Source organism: Paroedura picta, chromosome 3 (assembly GCF_049243985.1).
Source record: "Paroedura picta isolate Pp20150507F chromosome 3, Ppicta_v3.0, whole genome shotgun sequence".
Taxonomy (NCBI): Eukaryota; Metazoa; Chordata; class Lepidosauria; order Squamata; family Gekkonidae; genus Paroedura; species Paroedura picta.
In genome coordinates this window covers 7,517,893-7,535,866 of record NC_135371.1, presented here as the reverse complement: position 1 = coordinate 7,535,866, position 17,974 = coordinate 7,517,893, and the positions used below count along the sequence as shown (strand labels likewise).

Below are 17,974 nucleotides of genomic sequence, written 5' to 3'. Positions count from 1 at the left end.
TTTAAATGCCTCTGCAAGCCTTTGCAAGCAACTTTGAGTAACAATAGCAAAGGAAACCGCAATCACAAAGTTGACTTCAACTGCATATTCTGCTTTAGACCGTGGAGATGCACTGCTTCTTGTGCCGTTGAAGTCAACTTTGTTGGAATCTGTGTAATGGCTGAGCCACACTGTTTCCTTTTTTTGATTGGTGCATCAGCCCATGTGATTTCTCTCCAGGCTGGCTTGATAGCCCGAGGGTCTGACTCCATACAAGACAGCGTCAAATGTTCAATACCATCTTGAATCTCCAAAAACCAGAGAGATGTTTTAATAAGATAATCAGCGGGTGGGTGGGGGTTTTATTAGAAAGGGAAGCAGTAGCCCTTAAAGCAGCGTTTCTCAACTTTTTCGCCATTGAGAAACTCCTGGAATGTTCTGCCTTCGAGAACCCCCCAGAAGTGTTAGGATATGGGGCCTCTCCCCCTCTCCCCCCCCCCTTCAGGCCTATCATGAGTCATTTTGGATGGAGGGGAGGCAGGTCAACACGACTGATAAATGTTTAACAGAGTTTAAAAATATATAAAAATTGCTTAACTCCCACCCATTTGGGAAACCCTTCCAGGCCCTTCAGGAAACCCCAGGGTTTCATGAAACCCTGGTTGAGAAAGCCTACCTGAAGGCTTTGAATAAAGGTGCATCGACAATAGCTGCTTCTACCCGAAGTTGGGCAAAAAATACATTTCCAGGGGTTGAAGGCAAGGTTCTCAGTCTCCTTCCAGACTTTAAATGGAAAGGCTGCCCCTGTCCGCTTACGGTACAATCCTAAGTAGAGTTGGTGCCATTGAAGTCGATGGACTGGCAGTCTTCAAGGAAAGGTTGGATACACACTTTTCTTGGATGCTTTAGGATGCTCAGGGCTGATCCTGCGTTGAGCAGGGGGTTGGACTAGATGGCCTGTGTGGCCCCTTCCAACTCTATGATTCTATGATTCTGTGACTAGATGGCCTGTGTGGCCCCTTCCAACTCTATGGTTCTATGATTCTGTGACTAGATGGCCTGTATGGCCCCTTCCAACTCTATGGTTCTATGATTCTATGACTAGATGGCCTGTATGGCCCCTTCCAACTCTATGGTTCTATGATTCTATGACTAGATGGCCTGTGTGGCCCCTTCCAACTCTATGATTCTATGATTCAATGACTAGATGGCCTGTATGGCCCCTTCCAACTCTATGATTCTATGGCTCTATGATTCTATGACTTCAAGTGGTGTAACTCTGCTTAGGATCGCATCATGAATCTGTTTCCGACACCTCTCCAGCTATTGGCCAGAGGAGCCAGAAGGAACAAGTAGGGGGATAAGCACAGTATAAATCAGACGGATGAAGAGAAAACAGTACCCCTTTGATCCCTGTGCAAGATTTATATAGGTAGCAGAATCCAGCTTTTCTTTGGCATGAAACCTCTAGGTCCTGGACAGAGGCTGCCTTTTCATGCCAGGAACACACAGCCCTGCCGACGGAGCTTGCCTGCCCCGGCTAAAACGTGCATGATCTTTGCATGTCTGTTTTCTAGACATTCTTTCCTTTCTTGGTCTTCTGTCAGAGAGGAATTGAATCAGCATCTCCAGGATGTCTCTGCTGGGGAAGGGGGGAGAACAACCTGCTCCCCAAAGCCGTGTCCTATTGATTTGTCTCTCAGGGTCCTTTTCCTTAATTTTTACAGCTGCAGCAACACCCAAACAGGAAGTGGGCGAGGAGCCGGCGCAAGTGGCAGGCCAGAGGGCTCGGCCCAGCCTCGGAGATGTTACTGTCTCCGAGGTCACTCCCGACTCCCTTCTCCTCTCCTGGAACGTCCAGGAAGGCCAATTTGACTCTTTCCTCATCCAGTATAAGGATGCCGCCAGAAAGCTCCAGGTGCTGCCTGTGGGCGGAGCCATGCGCTCTCTCCACCTCTACAACCTCACGCCTTCACAGAGATACGAATTCAGCATCTATGGGATCTCGGTCGATGAGCGTCTCGGGCCTGTCTCAGTTGATGCAGTCACAGGTTAGCAGTGGTTTTCCAAGGACTTCTGCAACTTCCTTCTCTTAGGGTGCCGGAGAGCAGTTTGTTTAGTTTGATTATGTGCCACGTTATTTTTATTTATTTACTATTTATTATTTACATTTGTAGACCTCCCTCCCCTGAGGCCTAGGGTGGTTCACATGGAACGTAAGAGACAATACGTTAAACTCGGTTCCTGTGTCCTTCACTCTCCGTTCTATCCAGCAGGTTCTTCAGGAGTTCCTCTCCACGTCCAGTTGAGAAGTTTTTAATTTTTTAAAAAAGAAAGAAGTACATGTTTCAGGTTTCCAGCTCAGGACAAGACCCTGCTTCTCTTTTTTTTTTCAGTTCCGTTTTCTTTTTCCTTCTAGCTCCATCGAAATCCCAAGGCGAGGCTGATGTCCAGCCCCACCTAGAAGACCTGTCTGTCTCCGGTGTCACTAGCGATTCCGTCAGCCTCTCCTGGACTGTCCCTGCAGGGAAGCTGGACTCTATCTTGGTCCAGTATAGAGATGCAAGGGGCAAGGCCCAGGGGCTGCCCTTAAACGGCGATTCCCGTAACGTGACGGTCCCCGACCTGGTTCCTTCTCGCCGGTACAAGTTCAACCTTTACGGCATTTATGGCCACAAGCGCCTTGGCCCCTTCTCCATCGATGCAGTCACAGGTCAGAACCGTTGGGGTATTTGGGTACTATAGCAGAGCATTGGCCAGAAACACGATACTGAGCGCCGTAAATAAATCTCCTAAGGAGTATATTGCCGAAAAGTCGGGGTGTCTGCTTCGGCTCGGTTCGGCTGCCTCGGCGATCACCGCTGCCTGAGGCAGCCAGCGAGGATCACCGCTGCCCGAGGCAGCCAGCGAGGAGGGGTGGCGGCAGCGTACCAGCTGGCAGCCACACGCAGAGACACAGCTCTGAACCTGTGTGCGGCCGCCGGATGGCACACTGCCGCCGTCCCTTCTCTCCATGCCACTGGCCATCTCAGGCTGCAGTGATCCCCTAGGTTAGCGGTCCCCGACCTTTCTCAGGTCAGGGACCGCCTCCGGAGTGAGGGGAGAGCCGACGGCCCGGGTGCTGCAAAAACACGCACACGCAGTCGCCGCGCATGCGTGTTTTTGCCACCAGGTGGCGGTAACGCGCATGTGCGACAACTGCGCGTGCATGTTTTCGCCACTAGGGGGTGATAATGCGCATGCACGGCAACTGCGCACATGCGCATTTGCGTCGCCGCCGTGCCTTTGCGGCCCGCCACTGGGCCGCGGACCGGGGGTTGATGACCCCTGCCCTAGGTGGCCGAACCGAGCTGAAGCACACAGCCTTACCAAAAAGGTAAACTTACATTTATTCGAGTAGATCCAGTTCACATTCAGGTAGACGGAAGAAAAGAAAGAAGTCGAAAGAGTACTTTTCCCTATTGCAAATGGCTGGCTTGTCCAGCCTCGTATGTGCAGGAGTATGCGGGCGTTGCATCTTCAGCAGAGTCCTGCAGAGACATGTGTCTCCGTGGAAGGCCATGTGGTATGAGTGAGAGGACAAAGTGAGAAAGAGAGGAAGCCTCAGAGGGCAGCGCCCCGGTTATGACAAAGAGAGGCGTTCCCATTCAAGGAGATAACACCTATACAACCTTAGAGCGATGTAGCGCCCCCCAGTGTCCAGGAACATTAAGTCACTCACGCCAACAAGAACCTTGTCAAATAAAATAGGGTGGGCAGACTAGCCATGCAATGTGTGACAAAGAAAATATTTCCCTCTCCTGAATCTTTTTTTCCCCCTGTTTGTATTACCCAATCAGGGCCACTGTGATTCCTTCCTAGGTTATCCCATGAGGTCAAGAAGGGGTGTCAGGAGCAAAGCATTATGCGCCAGCAAGGGAGAAGTATCCCATCCTGTGTTGGCTGTCGTAACTCCTCTCCACCTTCCCAGTAATGCTTTTAACACAGCACCCATCTCTGTTCCAGACTCAGACACCCAGTCGGAAGAAGCCGTCCAGCAGCTCGGAGAACTGTCAGCCAGCGACGTCACTCCTGACTCCGTCCTCCTCTCCTGGACCGTCCAGGACGGCAATTTTGATTCCTTTATCATCCAGTACTACGATGCAGAGGGCAAGCCCCACGCCTTGCCGGTGGACGGGGGACTACGCTCGCTGCGGCTTCATGACATGACCCCCTCTCGCAGATACAGGTTCAACCTCTACGGAGTCTCCGGCCCCAGGCGCTTCGGCCCCATCTCGACAGAGGCCGTCACAGGTCAGCCGCGGCCCAGTGGTCGGACGACCCGTTTCGCGTTCCCATTAATGATTTTCTTCCTGGACCAGGAGATTGTCCTTTTCTTTCTCTCTCTCCAGAATGGGAGACCGGGCCGCTCTGTTGCTATTCTCTGTTTTGGTTTCAGGTTGCGACTGTCAAAACACACAACGGGATAGTGGGCTCAGGCACCATGGCGTCATTCCCCTCATCATAGGAATGGGCCCATCCCTCTCTGTTCCTCAGTCTTGCACTGTTACATTTTCTCCTCCAGATATGGTTCCCAACTGCCAGGCGGGGCCTGGAGAATTCCCGGAATGACGGCTGATCTCCAGACTACAGAGATCAGCTCCCCTGGAGAAAAGGGCTGGTTGGGAGGGAGGGGCTATATGGGATTGTATCTCACTGAGGTCACTCCTTACAGTTTGGGGTAATGGTTAGGAGTGCGGACTTCTAATCTGGCATGCCAGGTTCGATTCTGTGCTCCCCACATGGAACCAGCTGGGTGACCTTGGGCTCCCCACGGCACTGATAAAACTGTTCTGACCGAGCAGTGATATCAGGGCTCTCTCAGCCTCACCCACCCCACAGGGTGTCTGTTGTGGGGAGAGGAAAGGAAGGTGAATGTAAGCCGCTTTGAGCCTCCTTTGGGTAGGGAAAAGTGGCATATAAGATCCAACTCCTTCTTCTTCTTCTTCTTCTTCTTCTTCTTCTGCATAAGGTGTTCATGTGAGAGGGGTTGACTCATCTCCCATCTTCCTTGCTGAGCAGATCCTATATCTGTTCTCATCCTATATCTGTTCTCATAAAAACCAACTCTTCTCAGAAGAATTGGTTTTTATACCCCACTTCTCTTCACCCAAAGGAGTCTCAAAGCGGCTTCCATTCGCCTTCCCCTTCCTCTCCCTACAACAGGCACCCTGTGAAGTAGGTGAGGCTGAGAAAGCTTCTGACAGGACTGCTCTGTGAGAACAGTTCTAACAGGACTGTGACTGGCTCACGGTCACCCAGCTGGCTCCATGTGGAGGAGGAGGAGGGAATCAAACCCAGCTGGCCAAATTAGAAGCTGCTGCTTTTAACCACTCCCCCAAGCAGCCTCCCTGAAGCCTCAGTCAAGAACATTCCCCTGACAAGCTGAAGCTTTCTGGTTTAACCTTCAGCAGGAATTGCTTCAAGTCTTTGCCAGTCATGTGCATGTCACCTGCATTTCTCAAATGGTTAATGCTCCTTCCACCAGTTTTCACCCCACCTCGGTCTAAATCTAATCCAGGTTTCCTTCTGATAACTTCTGCATGCAGACGGAGGAGACAGGGAGATAAAACAAATCCTTGTCTGACAGCTTTGCCAATTGGAAACCGTTCTGTCTCTCCAGGTCTTATCTTAATAGTGGACTCTTGTGCAGAGCACGGGTTGTGCATCAGAATAATCAGATGTTGCAGCACACACATTTCCTTTAGGCTGGCCATTGTTTTCCATGACCCACCCAGTCCGCCAAGCTTTGCCTAAATGTGGATTGAGCCCCTGCCTCTTTCTTCCCCAGCTCCTGCTGCTGCTGACCTGGTCTCCCCTCCACACCCCAGTCTTGGCGAGATCTCCGCCTCGGATGTCACCGGGACGTCTGTCCGCCTGTCTTGGACTGTCGCATCAGGGAATTTCGACTCCTTTACTCTCCAGTACCGAGACGCAGAGGGCAAAGCCCAGGCGTTGCGTGTGGACGGAAACTCCCGCAATGTCACAGTGTCCAACTTGGCGCCTTCCCGCAGATACAAGTTCAATCTTTACGGCCTCGCTGGACGGAAGCGCACCGGCCCCATCGCCACTGAAGCTATCACAGGTCAGTTTCCCAGGGAAGGTGCAAAGCCCAACCTTCATTCCTAAGAGCCAGTTTGGTATAGTGATTAAGAGCGGCAGACTCTATGGAGAACTGGGTTTGATTCCCTGCTCCCTCCTCCGCATGCAGCCAGTTGGGTGATCTTGGGCCAGTCACAGTTCTCTCTGAGCTCTCTCAGCCCTACCTCCCTCACAGGGTGTCTGTTGTGGGGAGAGGAAAGGGAAGGCGAATGTAAGCCACTTTGAGATTCCTTCGAGTAGAGAAAAGAAGCATATAAGAACTAATTCTTCTTCTTCTGTAATATCAGGGCTCTCTCAGCCTCACCTCCCTCACAGGGTGTCTGTTGTGGGGAGAGGAAAGGGAAGGCGATTGTAAGCTGCTTTGAGACTCCTCTGGGTAGAGAAAAGCAGCATATAAGAACCAACTCTTCTTCCTCTTCTAAGATTGAGGTGACCACAGTTCAATTCCCCACCACCACCACAAAACACAGCATGCGACCTTGGGTCACTCACGCACTCAGGCCTAAGTTGTGAGTCCAAGATAGAGGGGGAGAAAGTCTTTCCTTTCCTGCATGAATGAAACCTCTGCTCAGATTGTCTCAGTGAAAGAGCTCATCATAACATCTTTCCTCTCTAGCCCATGTCTTTCAAGGCCTCAATGAGCATCTTCTTTCCTTGCCTGAGATTCAGACTATTACAAGTGAGGAAATTAAATTTAACTATTCTGAATGTGGAAGTTTCCCTCATTCACCATAAGAACAGAAGAAGAGCCCTGCTGGAGATCAGACCAGAGGTCCATCTAGACTAGCATCCTGGCTCACCAAGTGGCCAACCTGTTCCTCTTGACGGCCAACAACAGAGCATGGAGGTTGAGGTCCTCCGTTAATGTTGCCTCCTGGCTCTGGAGTTTTCCTTTTGTTGCCTTTAGTCACTGCGGCTAGACTTGTCCTCCCGTGGCCTCCAGAACCCAAATCTGTTTCTTGCCAGCCCAAATCCATAAACTGACACTATTCCACTCTCCTTTTGTATTGCCTCCCAACCTCAAGATTGACCAAAGCAGTTTTGCCTTCTTCCTCCCCCTCCGCTGGTGAGCATGAGTTGCAATTTAAGAGATCAGAGAAGAAACCAGCTGCCCATTTCCCCTTTCATGACCAGGACAGTTCCCAGGTCAAGGGTTGGGCTCTTCTTACATAGGACAGCTTGATTCACGGGCATCTCTGCATTTCCTCTCTGTCCTAGCTCGAATGGAGGAGCCAGAAAAGACTCCCAAACTGGGGGATCTCTCAATCTCCGAGGTGACCAAGGACTCCGTCCGCCTCTCATGGACCATCGCCTTTGGGAAATTTGACTCCTTCCTCATCCAGTACAAGGACGCTGAGGGCAGGCCACAGTCGTTGCCCGTGGGGGCTGATTCCCGCACATTCGTCGTGTCTGGCCTTCTGCCTTCCCAGAAATACAAGTTCAACCTCTACGGCATCTCAGGGAGGAAGCAGATTGGACCCATCTCAACCGATGCTGTCACAGGTGAGCAGATGGGAGTAGCACCACAATCCTGTTTGGGCTTCACCTTTGCCATTTCTACAGAAGTGACCATTCCTCACTTTTCTCCTCACTCTACTTGGCATGTGTTTTCTCTTTACTCATTAAGAACTCTTTCATTCAAATAGTGTCTAATGGGAGGGGGGTCAAATGTTTAGAGACCATATATGTGACCAGGGCCCATTCTGCATGCTTTCAATGTGCTTTGGCAGCTGGATTTTCTTGTGCGGAACAGGAAAATCTACTTCTAAAGTGCATTGAAAGTGCATTATCTATTGTGTGCAGAATAGGCCCTGGTCTTGGTGATCTTGAAAAATCTACCTGGGACAAAAGTGACCAGAGCTGAATAAGTTGTAGGGGCACAGCCTGCTGCTAGCTGCCAAAAGAAACTGTGTAGGCAAAGAAGACTGAATAGAAATTGGTCCAAGCAGTGTACGGTCTTTCTGTTTGTTCTTACTTCGTTAAATCACAATCACTGAGCATACAGCTGTTTTGAAGTTTCTTCATCTGTATTTATCTGTAATGGGAACACAAGTAACAATTCACGTGGTTATGTCCCCCAGAGGCATGGGGCATGAAGAATTGATTCTGTATAACCTCATTTGTCCAGATAAATACTGACAAAGAAACTTCAAAACAGCTGTATGCTCAGTGATTGCGGCTTAATAAAATAAGAGCAAACAGACACTGCTTTGGCTGATTTCTATTCAGTCTTCTTTGCCTACACGGTTTGTCTCTGTTGACTGCCTATCATCGTGGACTCCCATTTTTTTGACTACAGCTAGCTGCCGTCTTTGAGAAGAGAGAGCAGACTTGTGAATCTCAGAGCCAGGAGTCAGCTTCGACTTCAGGGGAAGGCCTCAGCCTCTATGCCCTGTTGTTGACCTTCCAGAGCAGGGATAGTCAACCTGTGGTCCTCCAGATGTTCATGAACTACAATTCCCATGAACCCCTATGGCAGGAGCTCATGGGAATTGTGGACCATGGACATCTGGAGAGCCACAGTTTGGCCACCCCTGTCCTAGCCAGTTGTGGGCCCCATCCTGTTCAAGGTTTTAAACTGAAGAGAAGTGAAACCTTTCTGAGGCCCTGTTTTCCTCTCACACTTAATGTCCACTGTAGGGAATTCCATTTTGACACCTAGCCACCCCCATCCCTTATCATCCTGTCCCTGGTGGTTTCCTGGCATCCTTGAACTTGAATGAAGCAAGGTTGTTCCCTGGTAAGACAGCCCAAGATCATCACAAGGTCGTTAAATGAATGGGGGAGAGCCAAAAAAAATAAAAACCCATGCCTGGATCTTCCTTCTTTAAGCTAGGCCTCATCCACGGAAATCCTGGGGGTTGGGAAATTCCTGGGAATTTGGGTGGTTGGAGCCTGCCGAGAAACCTCAGTGGGGTACAATGCCACAGAATCCACCCTCCAAAGCTGCCACTGTGGGCAGAGGAGCTGATCTCTGTAATCTGGAGATCCTTTGTTATTCCAAGAGATCCCCAAGACAAACATGGAGGTAGGGTTTCCAGGTTCTTCATCACTGCTGGCAGGGAATGGGAATGGTCTTGAGGAAGGACAAGTGCTGATGTCATCCGGGGGGACACTCTGGCTTTGGGGCAAAACTCTGTGGTAAAATTTGCTTCAAACCATAGAAATTTGCCCCAAAACCAGAGTGTCTCTTCCTCCCCCCATGACTCTGATGGGCATGGACTAAGGTGACCAGATTTTAACGTTGGTAAAGCGGGACACCATTGACCAGGGGGGGTTCTTGATTAAAATTTTGGTCTATATGGAGGAACAAAAAATTTCGTAGAACGTATAGAACGCAAAAATAGTATTGTAATATATATTTTTTTTAATTTCAACATAAGTATAATTTGCCAGGTACCTACAGATGTCCCTCCAAAAGTGGGACAATCTGGTCACCTTAGCATGGACCCTGATATCAGCATGCCATGTTAATGTGCAGTGCTCTTCTGGTTTCAAGGGAGTTTGGGGGAAGTCCATGGGGGAGAAATGTGTCCAGAAAGTGTGTGTGGGGGGGAACTCCACCTGGACCAGTGGACCTGGCAATCTTACCTGGAGGCCGGCAACCCTATCTACCTCTATTGGTCGGAGCCTGAAAAGGTGGCAGATACCGAATATCTGGACTAATTGCTACCCCTAACCCAGGCAGACAAAATGGGCTTGTCGTCTGGGGACTGAATGCAGGCCTGGCTCTGTTGAATCATCCCCACTTGACAATTGTTCATTTCACTCAGCAATGAGGCCCGATTTTGGATCCAGCCTCGGCTGCCTTGGCTCGGCATGAAGGAGCTGGCTCGGAGCAGCAGCCCGCGTTCGTCAAAAGGATCAGGGCCCCTCCGAGTGTAGATAATGCGTGGTGAGATTAATGGCCGGAGTCAGGCCACTTACTAATGACCTGACAAGCAGCGAAAGGTTGTGTTTGGTAAACAGCTTGTGGAGAAAAATGTGCTGGCCCGTGCAGTTGCTAAAGCCGCATGGAGGGGGTGGGGGAAGACTCATTGCATGCATCCATTGCTCTGTGTCAAGGCCGGTGAGAGGCAGACAGCAAAGGGGTGTGAGGTGCAGCTGGAGAACCAGCCGCGGCTTGACGTTTCGACGTTTCAGGCAGGACCGAAGGGGCCGAAAGAAGAGGGGAGGGCAGCCAGTCTGAGCGGGATGCAGAGAAATCCCAATTGCATGTCAAAAGAGTTTTTTTGTACAGTGCAAAGTGAGTGTAGAGCAGGGGTAGTCAAAGTGCGGCCCTCCAGATGTCCATGGACTACAATTCCCAGAAGCCCCTGCCAGGGGCTCCTGGGAATTGTAGTCCATGGACATCTGGAGGGCCGCACTTTGACTACCCCTGGTGTAGAGTGTGAGGAAAATTGAACTGTCTCCCCTCATCCACGGATTACCTCACTTCAGCCTGCAAACGGTTTTCTGTCAGCTGAGTTATTGCTGCTATTGGAAACAAGACCCCTTTTAAAATTATTAAGAATGGAAAAAATATTAGAGAATAATGAGCACAGGGTTTTTGGAGTTCTTCTTAATTTGGCTGGATGTACCATAAAATAAGGGGACCGGGATGGGAGAAGGCTGTTTCCAGTAAAATGGTAGAGCTCATTATGTGCCGTTCGTTATAAGTGCTGGATCAGTGTGGGGAGGAGGGGCCTGGGAAAATCCGGCCTTTCCTTTCCCACATAGTAGAATGGACAAAAGAGGGGTGGGTGGGAATTGGTGCTTGTCAGGAAAGAAGCACCAGACAGAAGTCTGTTTTTGTGAAACCTCGCAAAAGAGGGGTTGGTGTAGCGGTTAAGAGTGGCGGTTTCTAATCTGGCCAGCTCGGTTTGATTCCCCACTCCTCCACATGCAGCCAGCTGGGTGACCTTGGTTAGCCCCAGCCCTGTAAGAGCTGTTCTCTCAGAGCTCTCTCAGCCTCACCCACCTCACAGGGTGTCTGTTGTAGGGAGAGGAAAGAAGGCGATTGTACCTTTAGTGAAAAGCGGGGTATAAAAAACAACTCTTCTTCAAATATTAGAGATTCTTTCCTGACAAGCACCAATCGGATCTCTCCCCCCCCCCCCCCACACACACATTTATTTTCTAGTTGATGTTGGTGAGGCCCTTTTCTTCTTTTCATGTAATAGCCAACCAAGCTTTGCTGTGGCATTTTGTGAAACTTTGAGGCAAAGCTTGGAGGAGACCGGAGAAGAGCTGGGGAAAATCCACCTCCCAGCAGTAATGAGCCTGAGGCAAATAAGCCACATGTGAAAGGCCTTAGTCTAGCATCCTGATTCCAACAGTGACTAATCAAATGCCTCCTAGAACCAGGGCTGATAGAGAACTTTTTGTTGCCAGAGGACAGAAATCTTAAGATTTCCCCAATATTACGAGGCAGAAAGAAGTGTAATTTCTCCTTACTATACCCTGTGCCCTTCTGAGAGCTGGCTTGGTTAACAGCAGTGGCGGCTTCTAATCTGGAAAGCTGGGTTTGATTCTCCTTCACATGCAGGCAGCTGGATGACCTGGTTGGGCTAGTCGCAGTCCGGTTAGAGCTGTTCTCACAGAGCACTTCTGTCAGAGCTCTCTCAGCTTCACCTACCTCACAGGGTGTCAGTTGTGGGGAGAGCTTGTAAGACTCCTTTGGGTAGTGAAAAGCGGGCATCAAAACCAGCTCTTCTTCTTTTTCGGAACCACCTCATTTAACAGTTCTCCTTTGCCGTCTTTCCCTTCCCTTTCCCCCTGCCTTTTTCACCACACTCATTTCCATTCTCTCTCTCATGCAGCTTTCCCAGAAGCCATCAGCAAGCCAATCAATCTGCTCAGGAACCTGGTTGTGTTTGACGTGACCCCCACCTCGCTGCAGCTCAAGTGGGAAGCCCCCGAGGGTCAATGTGATTCTTTTCGGATCCGGTACAAAGATTCCCTCGTCGGCAGCGGGAAGAGCCCCCGACCGCCGAAGGAGGTTGACGTGCCAGGGACCGAGCGCTCGGCCGTGGTCAGGGACCTTGCTCCCAACAAGGAGTACAGCCTCACACTCTACGGCATCAAGAATGGACTGGAGGTGGCCAATATCAACACCGCAGCTCGGACAAGCGGGCTAGGTAATTCACCTGCGCTTCAGTGCCAATTTGTTTGTTTTTCTGAAGCAGGAGGATAGTGCTCTCTGCCCAAACACTATCATGATGCCGGTGTGTCGCCTAAATTAAATTCTTCCACACAAAAGAAGCAGAAGACCCACAGGAATTGGGGGCGGGGAAGGTTGTGGGTTGTTGGGAGAAGAGGAGTAGAGGTCCAAGGAGATTCTGCTGGCCAATTCACCCATTGTTGAGAATCCAGGATGGACCAGAGGGCCATTTTCCTGACTGGGAGCAGCCCAGGTTTGGCCTGTTGGGGGAACCCACCTGTTCCAAGGCTGGCATCAGCGTGAGCTAAGTTGGATGCAGCTGCCAGGAACCAGGCTTTCTGGCTGGGCCCCCTGCTGCCAGCACCACTTGCTGGCATTCTGTGCCCCCATGCTCTCTCTTACATGCATTGCCTCAGTGCCTAAGGTTTATTGATTTTTTTGATGTTTTGATGTTTTGATGTTTTGATTTTTTGATTTTTTGATTTTTTGATTTTTTGATTTTTTGATTTTTTGATTTTTTGATTTTTTGATTTTTTGATTTTTTGATTTTTTGATTTTTTGATTTTTTGATTTTTGAGCTTATTGCCTGCCACTCTCATTTCTGGATCCAGGGGATGCCCAGGTCCCACTTGGAGCCTCACATCCCTACCAGTGCCTCTAGAGAAAGGGCTGCAGAGGCAGCTGAGAGCATAGGCAGTGGGAGTCCTTGTGACAAGGCAGGCAAGGGAGGGACACAAAAGCAGGAAAGAGGCATGTATGTGGGTAGGTGGGAGAGAGGGCAGGAGTGACTGGTAGTAGGCAGGGGAGGAGAATTCTTTGCTCTTGTTGTTGTTAGGTGCGAAGTTGTGTCCGACCCATCGCAACCTCACAGACAATGATCCTCCAGGCCTTCCTGTCCTCGACCATTCCCCGGAGTCCATTTAAGTTTGCACCGACTGCTTCAGTGACTCCATCCAGCCACCTCATTCTCTGTCGTCCCCTTCTTCTTTTGCCCTCGATCGCTCCCAGCATTAGGCTCTTCTCCAGGGAGTCCTTCCTTCTCATGAGGTGGCCAAAGTATTTGAGTTTCATCTACAGGATCTGGCCTTCTAAGGAGCACTCAGGGCTGATCTCCTCTAGGACTGACCGGTTCGTTTGCCTTGCAATTCTTTGCTCAGGACCCACCAAATCCTGGGGCCAGCACTGTCTGGGAGACATGAAGGTTTTGCCAAAGAGCCAAATAGTGCCTCTCTGGGACCAGTTCAGGTGGGGGAAGCAGTAAGGCTGGAGCCCCTGCTCCATGTACACCATGAAGTGGGCATTACATGGATGGGGATTGAAGCCATTCAGGCTGACTGTCCTAAACTACTGTATAATGTATGAATCAGCCTGCGGTTGCTGGAGAAAAGAAGATCCCTCCAAACTGAGCCCATTCCGCACACAGAGGATAATGCACTTTCAATGTGGTTTGGCAGCTGGATTTTCCTCTGCATTCCTGTGCATTCAAAGTGCATTGAAAGTACATTATCTATTGTGTGCAGCATATGCCTGAGTTTCAGCAAGGCTTTGGTGGGAGAAAGCAACTCCTAGCAGGGGTTGCCCACTCTAGGATGGGGAAAAAACAGGATATTTGGGGGCGGAGCTTAGGAAAGGACGGGTTTGAGGAGACGAGGGACCGCTACAGAGTATAATACCATGGAGCAAACCCCCCCCTCCCCAGCTGCCATTTTCTTCACGGAATGATTTAATTAGTCTGGAGAACTCCAAGGGAACCGATAGTTTGTAGTTGTAATGTTGGGAGATCTCCAGGGCCCACCTGGAGGGTGGCAACCGCAGTTCCAGCTAAGCCACTGTGGTCTTGTGGCAGGTTAAAGATTTGTTGTTGTTTTTAATTTGTGTTAAAAGCGTCAGGCTATAACAAAAAATAAAACATTTATTATATACAGTGCGCACATAAAATAAAAAAAACACTAGCAGATCATGCAATTTACACACATTCCTGGTAGATGAATATGTCCTACAAACCACATAATACCAGATGTGTTTTGGCTTCTACAGCCTTCCTCAGTGGTTACAAATGCATTACGTATACAGTACAGCCAAAAGTGAGATAGTGGTTGACCACTGAATTGTCTTTAATCTGATACAACTCTTAAATTCACTAATTCTGGCTTTTCTAGGTCTAGTCATCATTTCTGTGTATACATTAAGTCAGGGGTAGTCAACCTGTGGTCCTCCAGATGTTCGTGGACTACAATTCCCATGAGCCCCTGCCGCAGGTTTCCAAGTTTAAAAATACATTTGCTCTGCAAAAATCCATATAGCAAAAGCAAAGCTATCCCAACCCCATGCTAATGAACGCAATTCATTTGTTTTTTGGGCGAAATGCATTCAGAATTTGCAGCACCTGGGACCCATCCCCCCATAGACACCACCCAGACAGCTGTGGCCATCCAGTGCAACTGTACCAGTTAACCTGTACTAAGGGGGCCATCCGGGGATGAACCGAGAAGCCAATGCGCCTCAGGGATCTGGGCTGATCTTCGGGGAAGCAGCGATCGGACAGCTGTGCTGCTGGCTGGGCCTGCAGGGCTGGGCCTGCTTCCAGCTGTGGTTTCCTTTGTGAGACCCAAGGAATTAGTCTCTGGCATTCCTCTGTTTCCTTTGTGGTCGGCCAATCTGGCCACATTCGTTCCCTAGAGAAAGGGAGGAGGATGTCAAGCGACCAGCATCACTGTTCCCCCCTCCTCTGCTTGAGAAGTCAGCAGGGCCATCAAGAGCAGAAATCTTGGGGAAGTCTGTGGGGCCTGGCCCCCCTTGGACCCATGGAGCCCAGCAGATCATGTTACCCGTTTTCATGCAATGCTAGTCTGGACATGGGTGGTGCCAGCATGGGCCCAGCAAGAGTTTCTGGTTGGGACTCATGTGGAAGCTTCCAGAAGCCTGGAATGCTACATGTCATCTTTAGGAGGAGATAATGTGCCGCTGGTTTAGGACCGCTTTGTGGCCCATGTTTGAGAAGCCGTGCTGGATCAGGCCAGGGTCCCTTCCAGTCAGACACTGTGCCAGACAGTGGTTAAAACCCAGGTGCCCTCAGGAGGTCCACTTGCAGGGCCAGGACTCCAGGGGCCCTCCCACTGTTGTTTTGAATGTATTATTAATTTATTCTTATTCATCATATAGCATGTGTGTAATATAGCCAGGAGATCCCTGATTGGGTGGGGACTAATTAACTTCTAATATATTTTTAATTAAGAATTATTGGATGATATGACCATATATGGTTTATGTCGATCCACCTCTCCCTCCCAAAATGGACAATGATGGGCCGGGAGGGGGTGGAAAGGGGAGGGGCTCCAGGGATCAAAATCCTTGCTGGCCAAGGGTTGTCACATGTGGAGTCCAGAAAGGTAAGTACTCTCATTTTAACTTACCCCACAAGTTGCCTGTTGTGGGGAGAGGAAAGGGAAGGCGACTGTAAGCCGGTTTGAGCCTCCTTTGGGTAGAGAAAAGCAGCATATAAGAACCAACTCTTCTTCTTCCTCCTTCTTCCTTCCTCCTTCTTCCTTCTTCCTTCTTCCTTCTTCCTCCTTCTTCCTTCTTCCTTCTTCCTTCTTCCTTCTTCTTCTTCTTAACTGGGTTGGGGGGTGGCAGGAGACAACAGAGTACCTGTTCCCAGCCCAGCAAAGTAGGCTGCTGGGCCATTTCGGGCATGGGGGGGAGGGGCAACAGAGTGTGATGTCACATCCGGTGGGAGTGTCAGGGTGATGTCACTTCTGGTGATATGTGATTTCCGGGGGGTGTCAGGGAGGTGTGGCCTGCTGACATCATTTCCAGGGTTTCTCAAAGTCTGAAGAATGATTCAGAAGTTTCTCAACAGTAAAAACAGTAAAACAGTAAAAAAACAGTAAAAAGGCTGCCGGAGAGAGAGAGAGAAAGAGAGAGAGAGGGAGGTGGCTAATTTGCAATACTTTATTCTAAGAATTCACAGCTGATCCAGAGTGAATGATGCGAAAGGAACAGAATCAAGGAAAGGAGAGAAGGTTGACTGACATGAGGCCAGGGTAGCTTCATCTTTTCCCATTAAATGAAAACTACTTGCCTTGCATACCTTCAGGTCTACAGCTGTCCTTTCTCTCTCCCAGTAGGCCAACTGTGTGCCTTTAATTCACCAGGTGAAATTTCTTCTCATCGGTGCAAGATGGGGGATGTTTTGACTGTTGCATGTCCTCCTGTAATGCAGCTGATAAGGCAAGGGAACCGTTCGGATGAGTAAAGGCAGTTACTCCCCCACATGCAGTGAGCAAGTGAGCCTCAAAGGTCCTGATCCAAGCCCATGTCTTCTTTTTTTCCAGTGCTGGACAGTCCCCGGGACTTGTGGTTTAGTGACATCCGTGAGACATCCGTCATGACGAACTGGCGGGCGCCGTCATCTCGTGCTGACGGCTACAAAATTTCCTTCCAGCCATTGGATGGGGGTAGGTTTCTGGATCCTGTTACCCCGGTGGAAGGAAGGAAGGGAAGGAGGAAGGGAAGAAGGAAGGAAGGAAGGAAGGAAGGAAGGAAGGAAGGAAGGAAGGAAGGAAGGAAGGAAGGAAGGAAGGAAGGAAGGAAGGAAGGAAATGTGAGATGATGGGACTGAGGAAACACTGGAGGAAACAGAAAAGGAGTTCAGGAGATATAATATAAAGCTGTGGGGAGTCCCAGAAAAGATTGGAGCTCAGATCTTTTGTTGCAGGGGAGCCCAGAAGCATCTCTGTGGATGGATCCACGCTAAGAACCATCATCAAAGGCCTGACCCCCGGGACCAGCTATGAGGTCAGCGTGATGTCGATCCGGGGCTTCGAGGAGAGCGAGCCCTTGCTGGGCTATGTCACCACAGGTAATCCTGAACAAAACACTTTCACTTTACTCAGCAGGAAATGTAATTAGCCTAGGACTCTCATTTGAACCCACGTGTCATATCTCAGATGAAGCTGTTTGTTCATCCAACCTAAGGTTCAGGTTCAGGTTCATAAAAGTGGCCCTTGGGCTGGATGAACCAACAACCTGCCCAGTATCATTATCTCAGATAGGACCATGCCTTGGCTGTCACAGCCATGGGGCAATTAGCTCTTGTCGCCACAACCCCACTTACTCCAGTCTCGGGTCTCCAGCCCACCCCACGGCCCAAAGTTCTCTGGGGAAACGATCCAGGATGAAGGGGAAAGGCCCCCTGTTGACTACGCTTTTCTCACGACACAGTTCCTGACGGCCCTTCTGACCTGCGAGCTGTCAACGTGACCGATTCCTCTGCTGTGCTGGTCTGGCAGCCTGGCGTGGCCGAGATGAGCAACTACATTGTCACCTATGGGCCTGCGGGAGGTAAGAGCGGGGATACTGCACTGGATGGACCTTTGGTCTGTTCCAGTGAGGCTTGTCTCATGTTCAGACACTGCAATGGAAACTTCTACACAGTACATTTCTACACAGTACATTTCTCTTGCAGGCTCCAGGGTCTCTGAATCCGTACCAGGGAACCGGGCCGAGCTGCGGCTGTCAGGGCTGCAGCTGGACACAGAATATCGGGCCAGCGTCTACGGGGAGAAGGAAGGAAACCGTAGCTCGCCAGTCAGTGCCACTTTCACCACTGGTAAGTGGGTGAGACTGAAGAGGTGGGGGGGCATCCAGGTCCTCCCTTGGCAAGGAGGTGAAGGGAAGCAGAACTCAAGAACAGTCGCCTGATGTGTTTAC

General features: G+C 50.0%; 1 protein-coding gene across 5 annotated transcripts in view; it reads left to right on the top strand.

Annotated features, from left to right (window-relative positions):
• TNXB (tenascin XB) overlaps positions 1–17,974 on the top strand; it is a 110,975-nt gene that overhangs the window by 80,016 nt on the left and 12,985 nt on the right. For 4 of the 5 annotated variants that reach the window (XM_077330788.1, XM_077330787.1, XM_077330789.1 and 1 more), the window contains 10 exons: positions 1,707–2,030; positions 2,399–2,692; positions 3,985–4,272; positions 5,810–6,103; positions 7,339–7,623; positions 11,922–12,239; positions 16,597–16,719; positions 16,980–17,123; positions 17,486–17,605; positions 17,730–17,873. In XM_077330788.1, coding sequence (XP_077186903.1) covers positions 1,707–2,030; positions 2,399–2,692; positions 3,985–4,272; positions 5,810–6,103; positions 7,339–7,623; positions 11,922–12,239; positions 16,597–16,719; positions 16,980–17,123; positions 17,486–17,605; positions 17,730–17,873 — 2,334 coding nt within the window. The remainder of the gene's footprint in view (positions 1–1,706; positions 2,031–2,398; positions 2,693–3,984; positions 4,273–5,809; positions 6,104–7,338; positions 7,624–11,921; positions 12,240–16,596; positions 16,720–16,979; positions 17,124–17,485; positions 17,606–17,729; positions 17,874–17,974) is intronic. The other variant, XM_077330791.1, reaches the window with a different exon arrangement.